This window comes from Gambusia affinis, linkage group LG05 (assembly GCF_019740435.1).
Source record: "Gambusia affinis linkage group LG05, SWU_Gaff_1.0, whole genome shotgun sequence".
Classification (NCBI taxonomy): domain Eukaryota; kingdom Metazoa; phylum Chordata; class Actinopteri; order Cyprinodontiformes; family Poeciliidae; genus Gambusia; species Gambusia affinis.
The window spans coordinates 11,353,938-11,370,485 of NC_057872.1; the positions used below are offsets into that span (position 1 = coordinate 11,353,938).

At 39.3% G+C, this 16,548-nt stretch overlaps 1 protein-coding gene across 1 annotated transcript; it reads right to left on the bottom strand.

Moving 5' to 3' along the window:
- Positions 1-5,240: 5,240 nt before the first annotated feature.
- On the bottom strand, positions 5,241-11,239 carry LOC122830871. Its single transcript, XM_044116611.1, has 7 exons — positions 10,637-11,239; positions 10,171-10,534; positions 9,963-10,083; positions 9,757-9,869; positions 9,448-9,621; positions 9,089-9,178; positions 5,241-6,491 (listed from the first exon to the last, which is right to left on the bottom strand). Exons 1-7 carry the CDS (start codon positions 10,723-10,725, stop codon positions 6,378-6,380), a joined length of 1,065 nt encoding a protein of 354 aa, XP_043972546.1. The 5' UTR covers positions 10,726-11,239; the 3' UTR covers positions 5,241-6,377.
- Between the last annotated feature and the right edge of the window lie 5,309 nt (positions 11,240-16,548).

Here is a 16,548-nt window from a genome sequence, read left to right on the forward strand (position 1 = left end):
ACGGGTTGTCCCGAGTTCCATCGTCCGCCCTCCCCCCCTTGTCTGATCCCTAGCCAACATTTCCGTCTGGCTGGCGGACTGCTCCGTTGTTGGTCCCACTGCACTTGAACTTACCTGTCTGTCCTCCACAGTTGATCACTCGACTGGAGCTCGAACCGCTTCCCCTCCGACTGTTTCGGAACCTGGATCTCAGCAAGAACCCACACTGAGAGAACAAAGCCCCATACCTGCAGTATAACTCCTCCCGGACGAACCAAGCCACCATAAAAAGTAAGACCGTTCCTATTGTATTCGCAATTCCGTTTTCCTACTCTACTCAAACTTATCACCTCCTCTGCCACCTCCACAGTGAATAGACCAGTGGTTCTTAACCTTGTTTGAGATACCGAACCTACCAGTTTCATATGCACATTCACCGAACCCTTCTTTAGTGATGCATCAAATATAATTATTTTCCAAATTCTAGACATAGGTATATATATATTTTTTTACCGGTACACAAAATGAACAATGAATGAACATCACCTTGATCAAAGAACAAAACCAACACAACTCACAACAAATTACATACCTGCAAATCAGTGTGACTTCTGCTGTTGTTTTTGAGAGACCAGTTCAGATATGCGTGGTTTCACCTTGGCAAGTGCTACTCTCATGTCATTTTCACAGCAAAGTCTGTTCCTTTTCTTTGTTTTTATGTCCAGCATCCTTGAAAAGGATTGTTCGCAGAGATATGTTGTAACAAATGGTATAAAAAATTCCAGGGCTTTCTCAGCAATAATTGGGTACTTTTCCAACTGTCGACACCAAAACTTTGAGAGTATTGTTGTTCTGAAGAGTTGCTGTTGAACCTGGCTCTGCTGAATTTCAATGATTTCGTCGAGGTATTCATAATTGACATCTGCTGTCTCAACAGCAAACGTGAACGGCTGTCAGGTATAGGCATAGCTGCGAAGTTTCTGTTACTGTTAAGTTACTGTTCTCTGTTCGTCGTTTCCATAACGGTAGTTTTTTTTTTAAAAAAACCTTCAGGTTTTCTTCTGCTTCCATGATGTTGACTCCACCACCCTGGGATAACCACCAAACATTAGAATGGTACAGGAGTACCTCGAATTCAGAGCCCATTTCTTTACACAACTCACTGAAGATGCAGTGCCTAGGAGCACTATTTCGCACACAGTTCACACGTTCCACTACAGTTTTTAATACTTCTGCCATTTTTGGAGGGCAAGGTTTTGTTGCCAACGCATGCTTGTGCAGAATACAATGCGTAACAATGATGTGTGGTGCATCGGCTTTTACTAGCACACCAAAACCAGACTTTCTTCCCAGCATAACTGGAGCTCTGTCTGTACAAACTGCAGAAACCATATCCCATGAAAGATTGTTGTCTCTGAGAAAGTCATCCACAAGCTTCTTCACATCGGCTGCCTTAGTTGTTGTTGTAAGAGGCTTACAAAATAAAAACTCTTCTTTTATGATGTTGTCTTTCACATAGCGCACAAAAACAGCAAGCTGGCTTAGATTAGAAACGTCTGTGGTCTCGAGTTGAAGGCTAAATTTTGCTGGACTTGAAATTAGATCTGCGACTACTTGAGCCAAGATGTCTTAACTCATGCACTGATTGTGTCGTCTGAAAGAGGAATTTGGGATAATTTACCTTCGGCCGCTGTTCTGAGTATCAGATTCGCCGTCTTTAACGCCGCTGGTTTTATGAGTGTGCGGCTTGCCCTGCTTTGCGATCAGGTAAGCAACTTCGTACAATGCGGTGAGGATCGGTTTGTTCATGGGTACAAATCCAAGAGCAGGCAGAGTGGCCCTTTCATCGAATCTGGCTCTTTTCACCTTGAATTCAGCAAGCGTTGTGTTCTTTTATTCCCCATCTCCATGCAGCTTCAAGTGTTCCTTCAATTTTGCCGGTGCGAGACTAGAGTTGCTCAACTTGACATTGCAAATCATGCAGATAGGACACGGACTCCCATCACGTTTTGTGATACATGCGAATCCATGTTGTACATATTCGTCCGACCACTTTTTTTTTGCTTGACTTAGTATGGTTTAAATCATTAAGAAAGAAACCACACTTACTGAGCACGCTAAATTCCCTGCAGCACTGATTGGCCAATTAATGTAACGTGTTCATTTGCAGCAAGTGATGGCCAAGTGGGCGTCATGACGAATTTACGTAATTGATCAAATTAATGTTACAAAAATATTCGTGGTGAGGCTCCGCCAAACCCCAGAGACCGATTCACCGAACCCCTAGAGTTCGATCGAACTCGAACCCCGGTTAAGAACCACTGGAATAGACGTCGCAGAACGCCCATTCCAGAATCCGTTTTATTTCCCTTTGTGTGCAATAAATATCATTTTACTGTCTCCCCTATGGTCGTTCTGCACGTGGGTTAAAAAATTAGATGCCAACGTGACAAAAAGGATAATACGGAAGAGGATTAAGGCCACTGAAATAATAATAATAATAATTGTCAGATTTTTTTTTTTTCTCAGTAGAATTCAAAGGAATTTTTTTTTCTTTCAGAGAAAAAAAATCAAATTTATGGTCCAGAAAAAAGATTCTCAGAATTCTGACTTTTATCTCGAGTTAAAAAAAAAATAAATAAAAAAAATGCAGCGACCCAGAAAAAAAACCTCTCAGAAACCAGAATTCTGACTGATGGGCGCCAGAAAGCAACCAGCTTCAAAACCACAGACGCGAGTTGTGGCGGACAGCTAACGTTCTGGAGAAAATGTCTGATTTAAGTGACTTTTTAAGTGCCAGAGGAGTCCCCGAAGCTGCTATTGCACTAATGGAAGAACAAAAGGTAAGTAAATCAAATGAGATAGTTTGGTGTCTAAAGCCGAACGGTTATGGCTAGTTGTTAGCATGTTTGTTAGCTTACGCGGTTATAGGAATAAACTGATTTACAATATTAAATCACACAGATGAATAAAGGATGTAACAGCTGTTGATTGCTGGAATTGTCCCGTAAATGTTTGGTGCGTTTATTTTATTGTTCTGTTTGAATGTTTTACAGTGAAACTAAAGTTAGCTGTATAACAGCCACCTTCTGAATAAGATGTCTGCTGCATTAAACTGTGTAACTTTTAGTCTGGTGGAGAACAGAAACTATAGTATAAAGTGACATAAATGTTTATATATGCAAATATTTAAAAGGAAAATGTATGACTTGCACCGATCTGCGGCTGGCTGTAGATCTGATCGTAGGATCTCTTCACCATATTTGCCAACACCAACTATATGCATATATGCTATTTTATCTGTGTATATCATATGTTTGTGTTACGGCGTTGGAAAAAGATTCACAAAATCATTTTCCTGCACTGTGTCAGCACAGGACTGAAATTACATGTAAATCCCTGAACTAAACTATCAGCACATTAATGGTGGCTCAAGTGTGGAAATGGTAGGTTTCATTTAACTAAATCAAAGTTAATGTGATGTTTAATTTTTGCAATGTCATTTGGACATGTTTATTTTTGAGGATGAACAGGTGTTGTCCAAGTGTGCCATTCGGAGTCTCCATTTGTTGCCTCCAAATGGCACACTTGGACAACACCTGATATAGAAACTTCAAATGACTGTAACCCCTCAGTGCTTCAACATACAGTCATCATGACCTCCCTCTCTTCCTCCAGCGGTACGATCCCAGGACTAGCCAAGCGACGGCTCCCTCAACGTGTCAAGCGATCTGCCGTGTCCCACACCATCAGGCTCCGGTTCTGCCTTTCGATCTCATCTTCATCTGGAACTGGATCTTCTCTATGAGTGGATCTTGTCTGACATGAGTGGAACGGCGCTCCTTAAATATGATCCAGGTGGCCACAAAATCATAAGCGCCTCCCACAATCCAAGACTTTAACTGAATGATAATTAACCGGCCACACTATTGTACTCTTGTACAGAGAGGGTAGTCTGGGGAAACGGACTATGACATTACCATGATGAAATGACGTTCTTGCTTAAGACGGCAAAAGTGCAAGCTGTTATTGTTGGTGTGACCACAAGCTATGCTATGTGGCAGTTTCTCACATTCAGCTATGTGTAGGTTGGAATGACTGCTGTGCAAATAGTAAGACTTTAAAAGAAGAATGAGTGGACACAACACCAGTAACCATTTGAAGTACTTTAGAGGCTTTTATTTTTAAAACACAAGTCAAGAGGAAGTAAGCAGAAGCCCAGGCATGTTGGCATATTCCTGGGAACCACTGAATCGACATGTGCACGCCCCCTCTGGCCCTCTGTCATGCGCAGTTCTCCTTCAAAGTCCCCATGTGACCTTATGAGCCTCCCATTCTGGTACCTTGATGGAAGCACAGTTATCAGTCACAGGAGAGCAATGGTGTACAGTAAATTCATTGTCATTTTTATCAGTGAGGAAGATAACTGACTTTTTATAGGGAGAAACTTTCTGCAAAACCAGACTTGTCTCCTAGAAATACCTAATCCCTTTGGTAGTCCTTCATTGAAAACCTTGAATCGCTCTTAGTCTGATCCCTCCCCAAAGGCAATCTGCCCTGGGAAGCCTCACTACTGGCTGAACCCCAAGACAAAATCTCCATCTGGTTCATAGGGATACTCAAACCCCTCCACCACGTTAAGGTGGCGATTCTGCGGAGGGGTCACCAGCCGATCGCGATGGATGTTTAATCCAAGGGATCCCCCATCCTGAGCAAGCACAAGGCAACAGTGGAGAGGAAAACTCCCTTTAAAAGGAAGAAACCTCCAGCAGAACCAGGCTCAGGATGAGCAGCCATCTGCCAAGGCTGACTGGCTTCAAGAGGGCAAAAATAAAAAACAAAACACACAAACACAAAACTGTCAGCAAACCTCTGAAAGGAGAAAGACAGATTTAGTTACAATATTAGTTTACATTACACATGTTAAAAACATGTTGCTGTCTCAGCCTGTAGCAGTAAACTACCTCTCACTGGAGTCAGTCCTGAAAGAATAACATGCAACAAAAAGTTAAACTTCAAGACCTGTGAAGTAACTTAAAAAATTGTGTTAGTTCACCATTATCTTCTAAGTCATGCAGAAAATCTTTAACTTTGGTTGAGAAATAAAGATGTACTGTTTACAGAGTTTATGTTTGACTCTGAAAAATGTAAACATTTTAGATTAACATCTAAAATGTTAATCTAATGTTAATGTTCTCAGACAGTTTATGTAAAATGTAACAATTTATGTAAAACTCATGTTTTCATTTTAAATGGTGCAAAAAATATGACTTAAATTCACAACATGGAAAATCCAGGTTGCCAGTCCATCCCAGGGCAAAACAGTGGCACACAAGACAGTCAACCATGCAGCACACACTCACACCTAAGGAGATTTTGGACTGACCAATTAGCCTAACAATCATGTTTTTATTGTGGGAGAAAGCCGGAGTACCCGGAGAGAACCCACACGTTCCACTTTTATTATGTCTGTACCTCTTTGCTGCAAGGCAACAGTGCTACCAACTGCGTCATTGTGCAGCTCTCATTCTCAATCCATGAGAACAAAATCTAGACTATTACAGTATAAATGAACAATGAGAATATACATCACTCCTGTAAAACTGAATAATGTAACCCCATCATTCTAGATTTGTGTATGGATGATGGATAATGGGCCACTATTGCATTGCTTATGGCAATGCAACAAAACCAGAGCTTTTTGGGAACAGGTTAAGAAAATAAGAATTTTCTTATTAACACATTAAGATGTGTTAATGGTTCCTGCTCTGTTTAGAGACCTACAGGACACACAACCATGCGACACACACTCACGCCCAAGGAGATTTTGGACACACCAATTAACCTAACAATCATGTTTTTATTGTGGGAGAAAGCCGGAGTACCCGGAGAGAACCCACGCGTTCCACTTTTATTATGTCTGTACCTCTTTGCTGCAAGGCAATAGTGCTACCAACTGCGCCATTGTGCAGCTCTCATTCTCAATCCATTAGAACAAAATCTAGACTATTACAATATAAATGAACGATGAGAATATACATCACTCCTGTAAAACTGAATAATGTAACCCCATCATTCTAGATTTGTGTATACGTAGTGGATAAAGGGCCACTATTGCATTGCTTATGGCAATGCAACAAAACCAGAGCTTTTTGGGAACAGGTTAAGAAAATAAGAATTATTTAATAAGATGTGTTAATGGTTCCTGCTCTGTTTCGAGACCTACAGGACAGTCAACCATGCAGCACACACTCACACCCAAGAAAATTTTGGACACACCAATTAACCTAACAGTAATGTTTTTACTATGGGAGAAAGCCGGAGTACCCGGAGAGAACCCATGAATGCCACTTTTATTTCGTCTGAACCTCTTTTCTGCAAGGCAGTTGTCGTCTTCGTCAAACAGCCGGTTCCCCATGCACTCTAAAGTTATACAGGCATGTATAATCCGGATTCCCCCAGTTGGTGTTAACTTGTAATTTTATGAAGCTGAATGAACCAACTTTATCTGCCTGTAAATCAAGAGAGGTACAAATTAGGGGACTTAGATTGATAATCCATAGTTACAAATAGACAAGACAATAGAAACAAAAGAGGTCTGTCTTAAACTGTATGGAAGCCTAGTTCAACTGGCCTTGCTATAAATATATTTTGCATGGTTTTTCTCAAGATAGCAAGACAACTATACTGATATCTTGCTAACCAGAAAACAAAATGTTATGTAGCAACACTGGGACTTTATTGTTTGTTATCAAGAGACAGCAAAAATAATTGTTTTGTAATAATTGTTGTTAATTCTTTTTACACTTCTATGTTGTTAAGTATAATATGCATTATGGGCGCTGCTGAGCACCGACTATGTAGGACGTGTTTTGCTGGTGCTCCCATGGGATATGTGTTTTTATGTAAATTTTTTGCACCTCCTTACATATTTCTTTGGAACATACTTGACTATTAGTGAGGGAAAATACATATCTGATGTGCAACCTGTAAATACCGAAGTTGAACAGGGGGAAAAACGACAAGGCTACTCGAAAGGCTGACCACGAGGCTCCTGCTGAACCAGATGCTAATAGCTTACTGCTAACCAAGATGCAGGATATGCTGAACGACTCACGCACTGATCTCATCACCAGGTTTGAAAACATTGTTTCGAATGTCGTTAAGAGGGAGATCTCAGCCGCGGTGGCACCGCTAGAAGCTAAAATTGCCTTGTTTGGGACTGCCATTCACGATTTGGAGTGGGCTGCTAACGATCAGGATGGGAGGCTGGCTACCATGGAGGCCTCGGTTAATTCGTTAAATGTATTAGTGGACACACTGTCCAAGAAATGTGAAGTCTTGGAGGGTCGCTCCAGACTAAATAACATCCGCCTTGTGGGTGTACTGGAGGGATCTGATGGTCAACAGCCAACGAAGTTTGTTTCGAAGTTGCTTCAGGATCTGCTAGGCCTTGACGCTAAACCTGCCCTTGACCGGGCTCATCGCACATTGCAGGCCAAGCCATCAGAGGGGGACCCACCATGCCCGTTCGTTGTCCGTGTCAACCTGTTCCAAGAACTACGGAGGGCTCATGAGTCGTCTCCCTTACTCTATGAAGGAAAACCTGTGTTCATTTTCCCCTTTTATTCAACCTCAGTTGCTAAAAAAAACGCGCATCGTTTACAAAAGTGAAGAAGGAACTCCACTCTTGCCCTGGAATCAAGTTTGGGCTTCTTTTCCCTGCAATATTACGGATCACTCTTCTCAACGGGCAGATTCGTAAGTTCGAGGACCCAGCCCTTGCTGCAGACTTTGTTGAGGAAAACATTAAGAATGTGGTTGATCCAGCCACCGTTTAATCCCAGAGGGGCCGCTACCCAGTGATGGGATAACATTTTGTTTGGGAACGGTAATAGTCTGTACAATACAATTATTATTCAATACATTGTTGTTCTCAACAGTAATTTTTGAGCACTCTGGACACACTGTGGATTTAACTCCTATTTTGGAAATATATCTTTTATTTTTTTGGTTCTTGTTTATACAATTGAGCCTTTGCTTGTCCGATTGTACATTAGCTCTACATGCTTTATAATATAATTCATGTTTCTACAAACCTGTCGTTCTCTAGATGGTGCATTGTTTGCATATTGTTATACTTACATCACATTCCCAGGAGAGTATGTCAGTAGTTAAGACTACTTTCTTTTTTCAGTCTCTAGTAAACTGGATGCTGTTTTTTGTTTTCTTTTTGATGGGGTTTCGCGCATTCCGTTTGGGGTAATGCTTCAGCGAATGGGTTGGTTTATGGAGGGCTTAGGGTAACAGGGGTGTGTGTGTTACTTTGTTCTTTTTGTCTGTGTATGTCTCTTTTTTTTTCAGGTGGCCAGGGTGGTTTTTGTTTACTTTTATGTTTTACTTTGACCTATGGCTGATCTTCACTTGACACCAGCTACGGCGGTAGGATGAGAGATCTGTTTCACCATCTTTAACTGCAGGGGGCTCAACAATTCTGTAAAGCGTAGTAAGGTATTGCATCATATGCAGCTATTGGGGGCACAAATAGTATTCCTTCAAGAGACTTAACAGGATATGGTTCTGTATTTTGCCACTGTCTTCTGTTGATTTTGGTTGCTAAGTAACAAACAGCTGTTATCAGCTGTCTGTTTTCTCCTCCACAAAAACCAAACAGAAATGTTCAGTAAAAGAAACCCGAGTCTCCGTCTTGATTGAAGAAGCTTCCACACCATAACAATAAGACATTGACATTTTGTTTTTAGCATTTTGCACTATTTCTAGACAACATAATTGCTGCAAACTTGACTAATTGATTAATTTTTCAACGCTATCAGTTGCAGTCTCACTCAACAACTCTGGAAGTGCAGAATTAACATAATTTTTTTATGGTTTAAATAGAAATTTTCATTGGAGCATTTTGAATGGAACAATAATACGGTATCTGCCATTTTATTTAAAGTATTTTTTGAATTGAATGCTAGTAATACCCAGTGAAGAACCTTATGGTTGTATGTTAGGAAAGATGATCAATATTTATAACAGGGTCAGTCATTCTGGGTTCCTGTGAGAACTGTATTTGGTTAATTAAACATTAATTTGACATATTTACAGGAAGTTTGAAGGTCTGTATTCGGTCTCCAGCTTCATCATATAGGAAAGTTCCCAAGTGAGATTCCTCATCTTCTAAATTCTTCTTTCCCTGAGACAAAATTAGATAGAAATGCAGTTCATTATCTTGTTCTTTCTAGATATGTGAAAGTTAGTTGGTGTATCTAAAAACATATGATTGTATATGCTGAGATAAGGAGAAAATTCATTAGTGCAGACAGAATGTTTGCATAGTTTAGAATGAGATCAAGTGATGTCATACTGAATCAACACTATCACATTTTAAATGTATACTTAAAATATACTATAGGAGGATATTAATTTATTTTTCAGTTTTGACGCTCGTTTTACTTGACTTACATAGACAGAAAATTCTTTAGGAGCACTAGAGATTGAGGAAGTTGGGGAAACAATCTTGGGAATATGACCCAGGGACACATGAGTGACGGTGGCTTTGTGGGTCAGTGCGATGGATAAACGTCCCGGGAAATCTGCAAAGGCCCAGCATTCACCTGGATTCAGACGAGTTCTTCCCTGAAAACAGAACAGAACAAAGTTTAGGTGGAGTACCAAGACTAAGAGAAAAGAAAATCCTCAAGCCTAATATTATATCAACAAGAAACACCACTTTTCCTAATATTCATTTAATGATCTGTGTGTCATTCAGACCTTAATAACAATGTTTGGGCCTCTAGGTGGTACCCTTAAAGATGCCCCAAGCAATCTACACACTTTATGACTCTGATACGTTTCTGAGGTCGTCTTGTGTAAAATCATTGCTCCTGTACACAACAAAAACACAAATAATGTGAGTCAGAAAAATGTAATACTGAAAATTTGAAAACTAGTCTATGACTTTTTTTGTAATGGCTCACCTTCAGACTCCAGAGCAAAGTTGGGCCATAAATCTGCTTGTGGTAGAAGGTGCTCAAGCTTTGTCTCCAACAACTGCAGCCTGGAGAGAGGTCCCTGATACTTACTTCCAGAGATTGTAACCTGTGCACAACGTAAAAATTAACAGCTTGTTCTCATGTTTGCTCAGAATATTGAAATCAGTGTTAAGATTAGGAAGAGAAAGCCTACCACATCTGTTAGAGTTGGTTTGACAGATAACTCTGAATGTCGCGAGTGCAGGGAAATAATCCAAATAAATAAATAAATAATACAAGCTGATGAACATGAACAGAAGATGACAGTGAGACAACATTCAAAATACAGACTTTCTATAACATTTACAAACTGATTTTTAGAAGGAAAGTATTTACCAAAAGCAACGGAGAGGCCAAAGACAAAGTGAAAGACATTATAACCATCTTGTATTAGACTGTCTATCATCTGGTTTTCTTGGTCCGTTATATCTTGCTCCTCACGACTGTGAAACCTCTCTCTAAATGGTTCCTCCCAATTTGCAGGGCGGTTTATAGGGGGACGTCTTTGGCGCCTCCTTCTGACCCAAGATGGAAAGTATGCAAGTGAGTTAAGATGTACATTGATTAGCAGATGACAGTATAAAACATAAAGAGTTAAAAAAATTGCTGATTTAATATACCTGATTGGCGTTTCTCTGTATGAGATAGTTGGCTGCCCGTACATGTCATAGTAACCATTTTCTATCAAGCGTTCACTTCTTCTTAGCATGACTGTTAAAAATCAGACATGGAAAGGTGGTCAGTGACTGGCACAAAGCATGTCTAAAATGTACAACATAACTCTACAATAAGTCATTTTCATAGTAAACAGTAAATTTAATAATGTAATATATCAAAAACTTCATTTAATGTTGATCAGATCATCAGTTATCTATCATATCAAATCTATCATTTCATGTGTGAAAATCATAAATCATAATCTATAAAACTTGAAGGAAAAACCATTTTTTGCATGTAGAACTCCTTAATACTTTTCTGCTGTTTCAATACTCAATGAAGTTCGCAAATATGCAAAAAAAGGTGCTAAAACACAAATGAGACATTTAATATTTACATCAAAAAGTTACTAAAATGGTTTGATGCTGAGCTGAAAAACTGATTACTAACAACTTGTCTTGCTTATCCTATTTGCAACATCGCTGCACACTTCCTTAAAAAAACTAGCACAAAATTATTTTTTCTTTGCCACATTAATTTCTAAATAAATACTTACTTGAAAAACCGCAGCTCAGTTCAATTTGAGTTTCTTAAACGAATATAACTCTTCAAATGGATGAATTCCTATAGGAACTCCTCTCTTATTGGCAAAAGTTCCAAAAGCGCCTGATGACAAGTCAGCCTATGTGACATCACAACGTTCATCAGAACCCCCCCACAATTCATTTCTGGCTCTTTTAGATTCATTTCAAACATTCATTTCTAGAGGTCATCAAAGGTCAACCAGCCCTCCCTCCCCCACCTTCCAATTCATTCTAAATAAGACCTAGTTCCAAGTGAATTTCATCAACGTTGAAATTAAATTATTCATGTTCATAGGTTAGCACCAAACAATTTCAAATGACATTCACAGATCCAGCATGAACTGATGTACAGTACATCTTTATTTCTCAATCAAAATTAAAGATTTTCTGCATGACTTAGTAGATAATGGTGAACGGTGTATTGAAGTTTAACTTTTTGTTACATGTTATTCTTTCAGGTAGTTTGCTGCTACAGGCTGAGACAGCAACATGTTTTTAACATGTGTAATCCATCCATCCATCCATTTTCTGTTCACCCTTGTCCCTAATGGAGGAGGGTTACTGGTGCCTATGTTCCAGGCGAGAGGCGGGTTTCACCCTGGACAGGTCGCCAGTCTGTCGCAGGGCATCACAGAGACATACAGGACACACACCATTCACACACACACTCACACCTAGGTTAGACCAATTAACCTGAGAATCATGTTTTTGGACTCTCAGGTTAATTGAGAACCCGGGTTCTCCGGAGAACCCGGAGGGAACCCACGCATGCACAGGGAGAAAATGCAAACTCCATGCAGAAAGATCCCGGACTGAGAATCAAACCCAGGACCTTCTTGCTGCAAGGCAACAGCTCTACCAACTGCGCCACTGTGAAGCCCAACATGTGTAATGTAAACTAATATTGTAACTAAATCTGTCTTTCTTCTTTCAGAGGTTTGCTGACATTACTGTGATTGTGTTTTATTAATCAGATGTAATGTGTCCAAGCCCCAAATAAACCTTCTGAAATATATTCTTGACATTTTACAAATTTAAGGTCCCTTAGGAGATGTGCCATCAGGAAAAAAAGGGTCTTTCTTCTTGAAGAATGTCATTTAATCCAGCGTCAGTGGCCATTGAATTTGAGATTCAGATGGCCACTGAGATTTTTTTTTCTGAGCTACAAAAGAAATAAATTCTGAAAATTGTTATTTTTTTTTCAGTGGCCCTAATCCTCTTCCGTAGAATAATGATGCTTGAAGCAGGACGGGCTCAACAGAAAGAACGGACAGTACAGAAACGATTCAGGAAGAGAAATAAAGCTATTTATTAAAAAAAAACTTAACTCCTGATTAATATTAGCAACTACAACTTTGAAGCGCATGTTAGCTACTAGCTTCGAGCACGAACTCGAGCACGGACAGATAAGTATCCTTGAGGACAGGCCCCACAGAGAGAACAGACAGTATAGAGACGATTCAGAATGAGAAATAAAAGTATTTATTAAAAAAACTTAACTCCTGATTAAAATTAGCAACCACAAATTTCAACGGAACCGCTGCAGTGGCGCGCTCCCGACACAGATCTTCACAGGTGAGCAAAATTTTGCTGAAGACACTCACTATACAACTGGTTGTAACGTAGCCGACGTTTAGCAACTCTTCCAGGCTCATATTTACTCAAATCAGTAGTGGATATTAGAATACCTAGCCTGAACCTACATGATTTAACCGGGGTGTATATTATGGCCGTAATTCAGCGTTGTATTTTAACAAAACTCCCATTCATAACATATTTATCTAACGTATGCAAAAACTTACCTCGACAGAAAAGGCTTCTAAGCAATCCAGTTAAACTCCTGATTCAAACTTCAGATTGAATGAAAACTCTCACGAGATATTCACTCAAAGAGGGTCTGTGGAACACTAATCCAAATCTCAGTGCACAAAACTTTCAAGAGGTCGATCAACCAATTAGATTAAAATATAACAAGACAACCAATAGATCTGCAGCCAAGTCACTGCGTATTACGTAGTAGGACGTTTACGTTTTTTTCTTTATTTATAATAAAGAAATTGACAACATAAATGAGTAACAAAACAGACAAGACAATAATGCCAGGGTGTTATATAGCAAGCACAAACTAGGGTGACAAGACGTCCTCTTTTTCCCGGACATGTCCTACTTTTCAGACCTAAAAAAATCTCTGGGTGGAATTTAAAAATCGTCCGGGATTTTGGTCAACTGCCTCAAAACACATTACATAGCTTACAGTGCATTGTGATTACATTGCCACTCCGTTCCAGGTTTCTTTCTATGGCAAATTAGTCACCCCCTTCTCCCCAGATCCAATCACGTTACATTATGTGTGCGAGTGTGTGTGGGAAAAGTAAAGATAGCTGAGTTGACTTATACACCAGCCGCTAGACGAGTTAAACCTTAAGTGTGACAGGCAATAGCACATGTGTGTCCGCCGATTCTACGACAAAAATGCCTAAACGAAAGTGTACGTTTACGGAGGAATTAAAGAAAAGATTCCCGTGCTTTTGTAACCGGATCTCTTCTGCGTTGTGCTCAAAGCGCAGGGCAAAGGCGGAGCAAGACGTCAAAGGCGGGAAAGGCACAACGTAGCAGCAGCTTCAGCAGTGGAGATTCGACATTACAGCGGGTCAGACGGCACCAAGTGTAACCGGATCTCTTCTGCGTTGTGCTGGTTATTGGTTGTTAGTCAGGCCGTGACTCGGTTTGGCTTTCATCGATTTATTCTGACGAAAATATTAAAAAGAAAAGCAATCGTTTTACAAGCTGCCCGCTCCAAGTCCTCTCCCGCAGGACAACATGACAAAAGGGCGGGATCATGTCTCACAACATTAAACAAAATAAACCTTCTTTACACAACATACCTGACGAAATTATTAAAAAGAAAAGCAATCGTTTTACAAGCTGCCCGCCCCAAGTCCTACACAAACAAAAATACATAACAGAAATTAACTTAATAAATCTATAAATAAACTGGAAGTATTTAGATAGAAAATAAATAGGACACACCTCTCCTGCAGGACAACATGACAAAAGGGGAGGGCCTAAGGGACGCAAACATTTTAAAGATAAAACCATAAAAGAAGAAATAAAAAGGAGGGGCTACCGTTCTTAAAGTAACACGTTCACAACAATGACAGCTTTTCGGTCAGGTAGAGAACAATACAAACAACCAAAAAAAAAGAAGACATTTTGTGTAATTATAACAACCAGGTTACACTTTCATCAAGGTCGTGATCCCTGTGAGGCGGAGTGTTTGACGTGTAAGGCAGGCACTTATGTGTCTGTGGCAAATAAAGGTGCCAACGACCTGCAAGTGCACGTGAATTCAGCAAAGCACGTGAAAGCAGCCAGAGGCGAAAGCTCTTCGGCTAAAGTCACAGATTTCTTTGTGACAAAGTCAGACAGTGCAGCCGTCACTGCAGCAGAAGGCAGCTCTGCTTTCCATACTGTTAAGCACCACGAAAGCTACCGATCAATGGACTGCACGTCTGGGTTGTTAAAAAAAGGCTTTCAAAGACTCCCCAACAACTCAAAAGTTCTCATGCGCACGAACGAAGACTGAGGCCATTGTAATGTCCTCCTTTTCAGAAACCCAAATCTGGTCACCCTAGCACAAACAAATCGAAAAGCAAGTAAATAAATAAAAAGTTAACTCAGAAAGATATTAAAGTAAGAGCACATAACCATTGTATAATAAATAATAAATGTTATAATAAATATAATAACGTTTTTTTTTACAACGTGCTTGAAAACACCAAACACTTTCAACATTAAAAATACAAATTAAACAGTAAAGAAATTGCTACAAAACGTAATATGTCACAGGCATGTCTGTCACGTGGTATGTCCCTTTTTATTTTTAAATCTTTATTTAAAATTATATTAGTAACAAACAATCTAAAATAAGCAGCAATAAGGAATCATCATGGATATGTATTTATCTATCCTTACACCCTATCAATCTCAAACACAAGTCATAAAACATTAATCAAATCAATATTTTGTAGACAAATGTACATTACAATAACAGCGCATTTATCCATCCATTAATTATTATACACGCACGCTTATCCCTAACTCGCCACCATCCGTGTAAGCCACGTGACTAACGGGAATACATACTGGGAGGCTGTGTTAACATATATTCGGTTCCGTATGACTATTAGTACTTGCATTATAGATATCCAAAAATGTATGATGACAAAATTTAAAAAAAGAAAATATCTTCAACATACCTAGAACTACTTGCAATTACATTTTTACATGTCTATATTCAGAATTACATATTAGACCCTCTATGCTGCTATTGAGCTATACAGTTAGCTGTAGAACTTATGGTATGGCAAGCCGTTTTAACATGAGTTGTACTGTCCGTAATTACATTGTAATCATCTAAAAATACATATTGTAGAGAAAACTACATATTGAGTATTTGTAATGTCAATTTAGATATCTAAATGTTCTTTCTGACTATTAAAAACAATCATTTCCATCCATCCATTTTCTGTTCACCCTTGACCCTAATGAAGTCTGGAGGGTTGCTGGTGTCAATCTCCAGCTACGTTCCGGGTGAGAGGCGGGGTTCACCCTGGACAGGTCGCCAGTCTGTCGCAGAAAAACAATAATTTCACATCTAAAATTACATTTTTACACACATTGTCATGTGTTTTGGTGCATTTTTGTACCTGCTGTGACTGCTCAGAAATAGATGCTGGTAGTCAGACTATGGTTAAGTACATATTTAGTCTTCCATGTGAGCATACTCTGGATCTCTCCATGTGCTGCTGCAGTCTTATCAGATCATGTTCACGAGCTACATGCCTACTTAGTTCAGTGATGGTTTTAATTCTCAATTAAATAATTAATTGAGAAAATAGATAATTTTCACCTATTTTTTTTTATTGTGTTACCATTTCACAAGTTTCTCATTAAACTGCATGAAATTTAACCCTCGGTAGCTCAGAACATTTTAAGTGTTTAACCTGCTTGGAATACACGCCAAGACGTCTTGTCTTTAGTTTGAGAATTTGTGCAAATATGTTGTAAACAGGAGCTCTCTGTCTGACATGATAAAATGTGAGGGAACATGAAAGTGGAATAGAGAAGAGCTTATTAAAATCAAGCTAAAAAAAAATCTAACTTAAAAAAAAACTAATTGCTGTTAGAAATGTTACTGTAGATGCATGTGTAATCAAAATAATTATTCAGAATAAGTCCATATGGATATTACAATAAAAATCCAGACAGCAAATTCTGCATACAAAAGT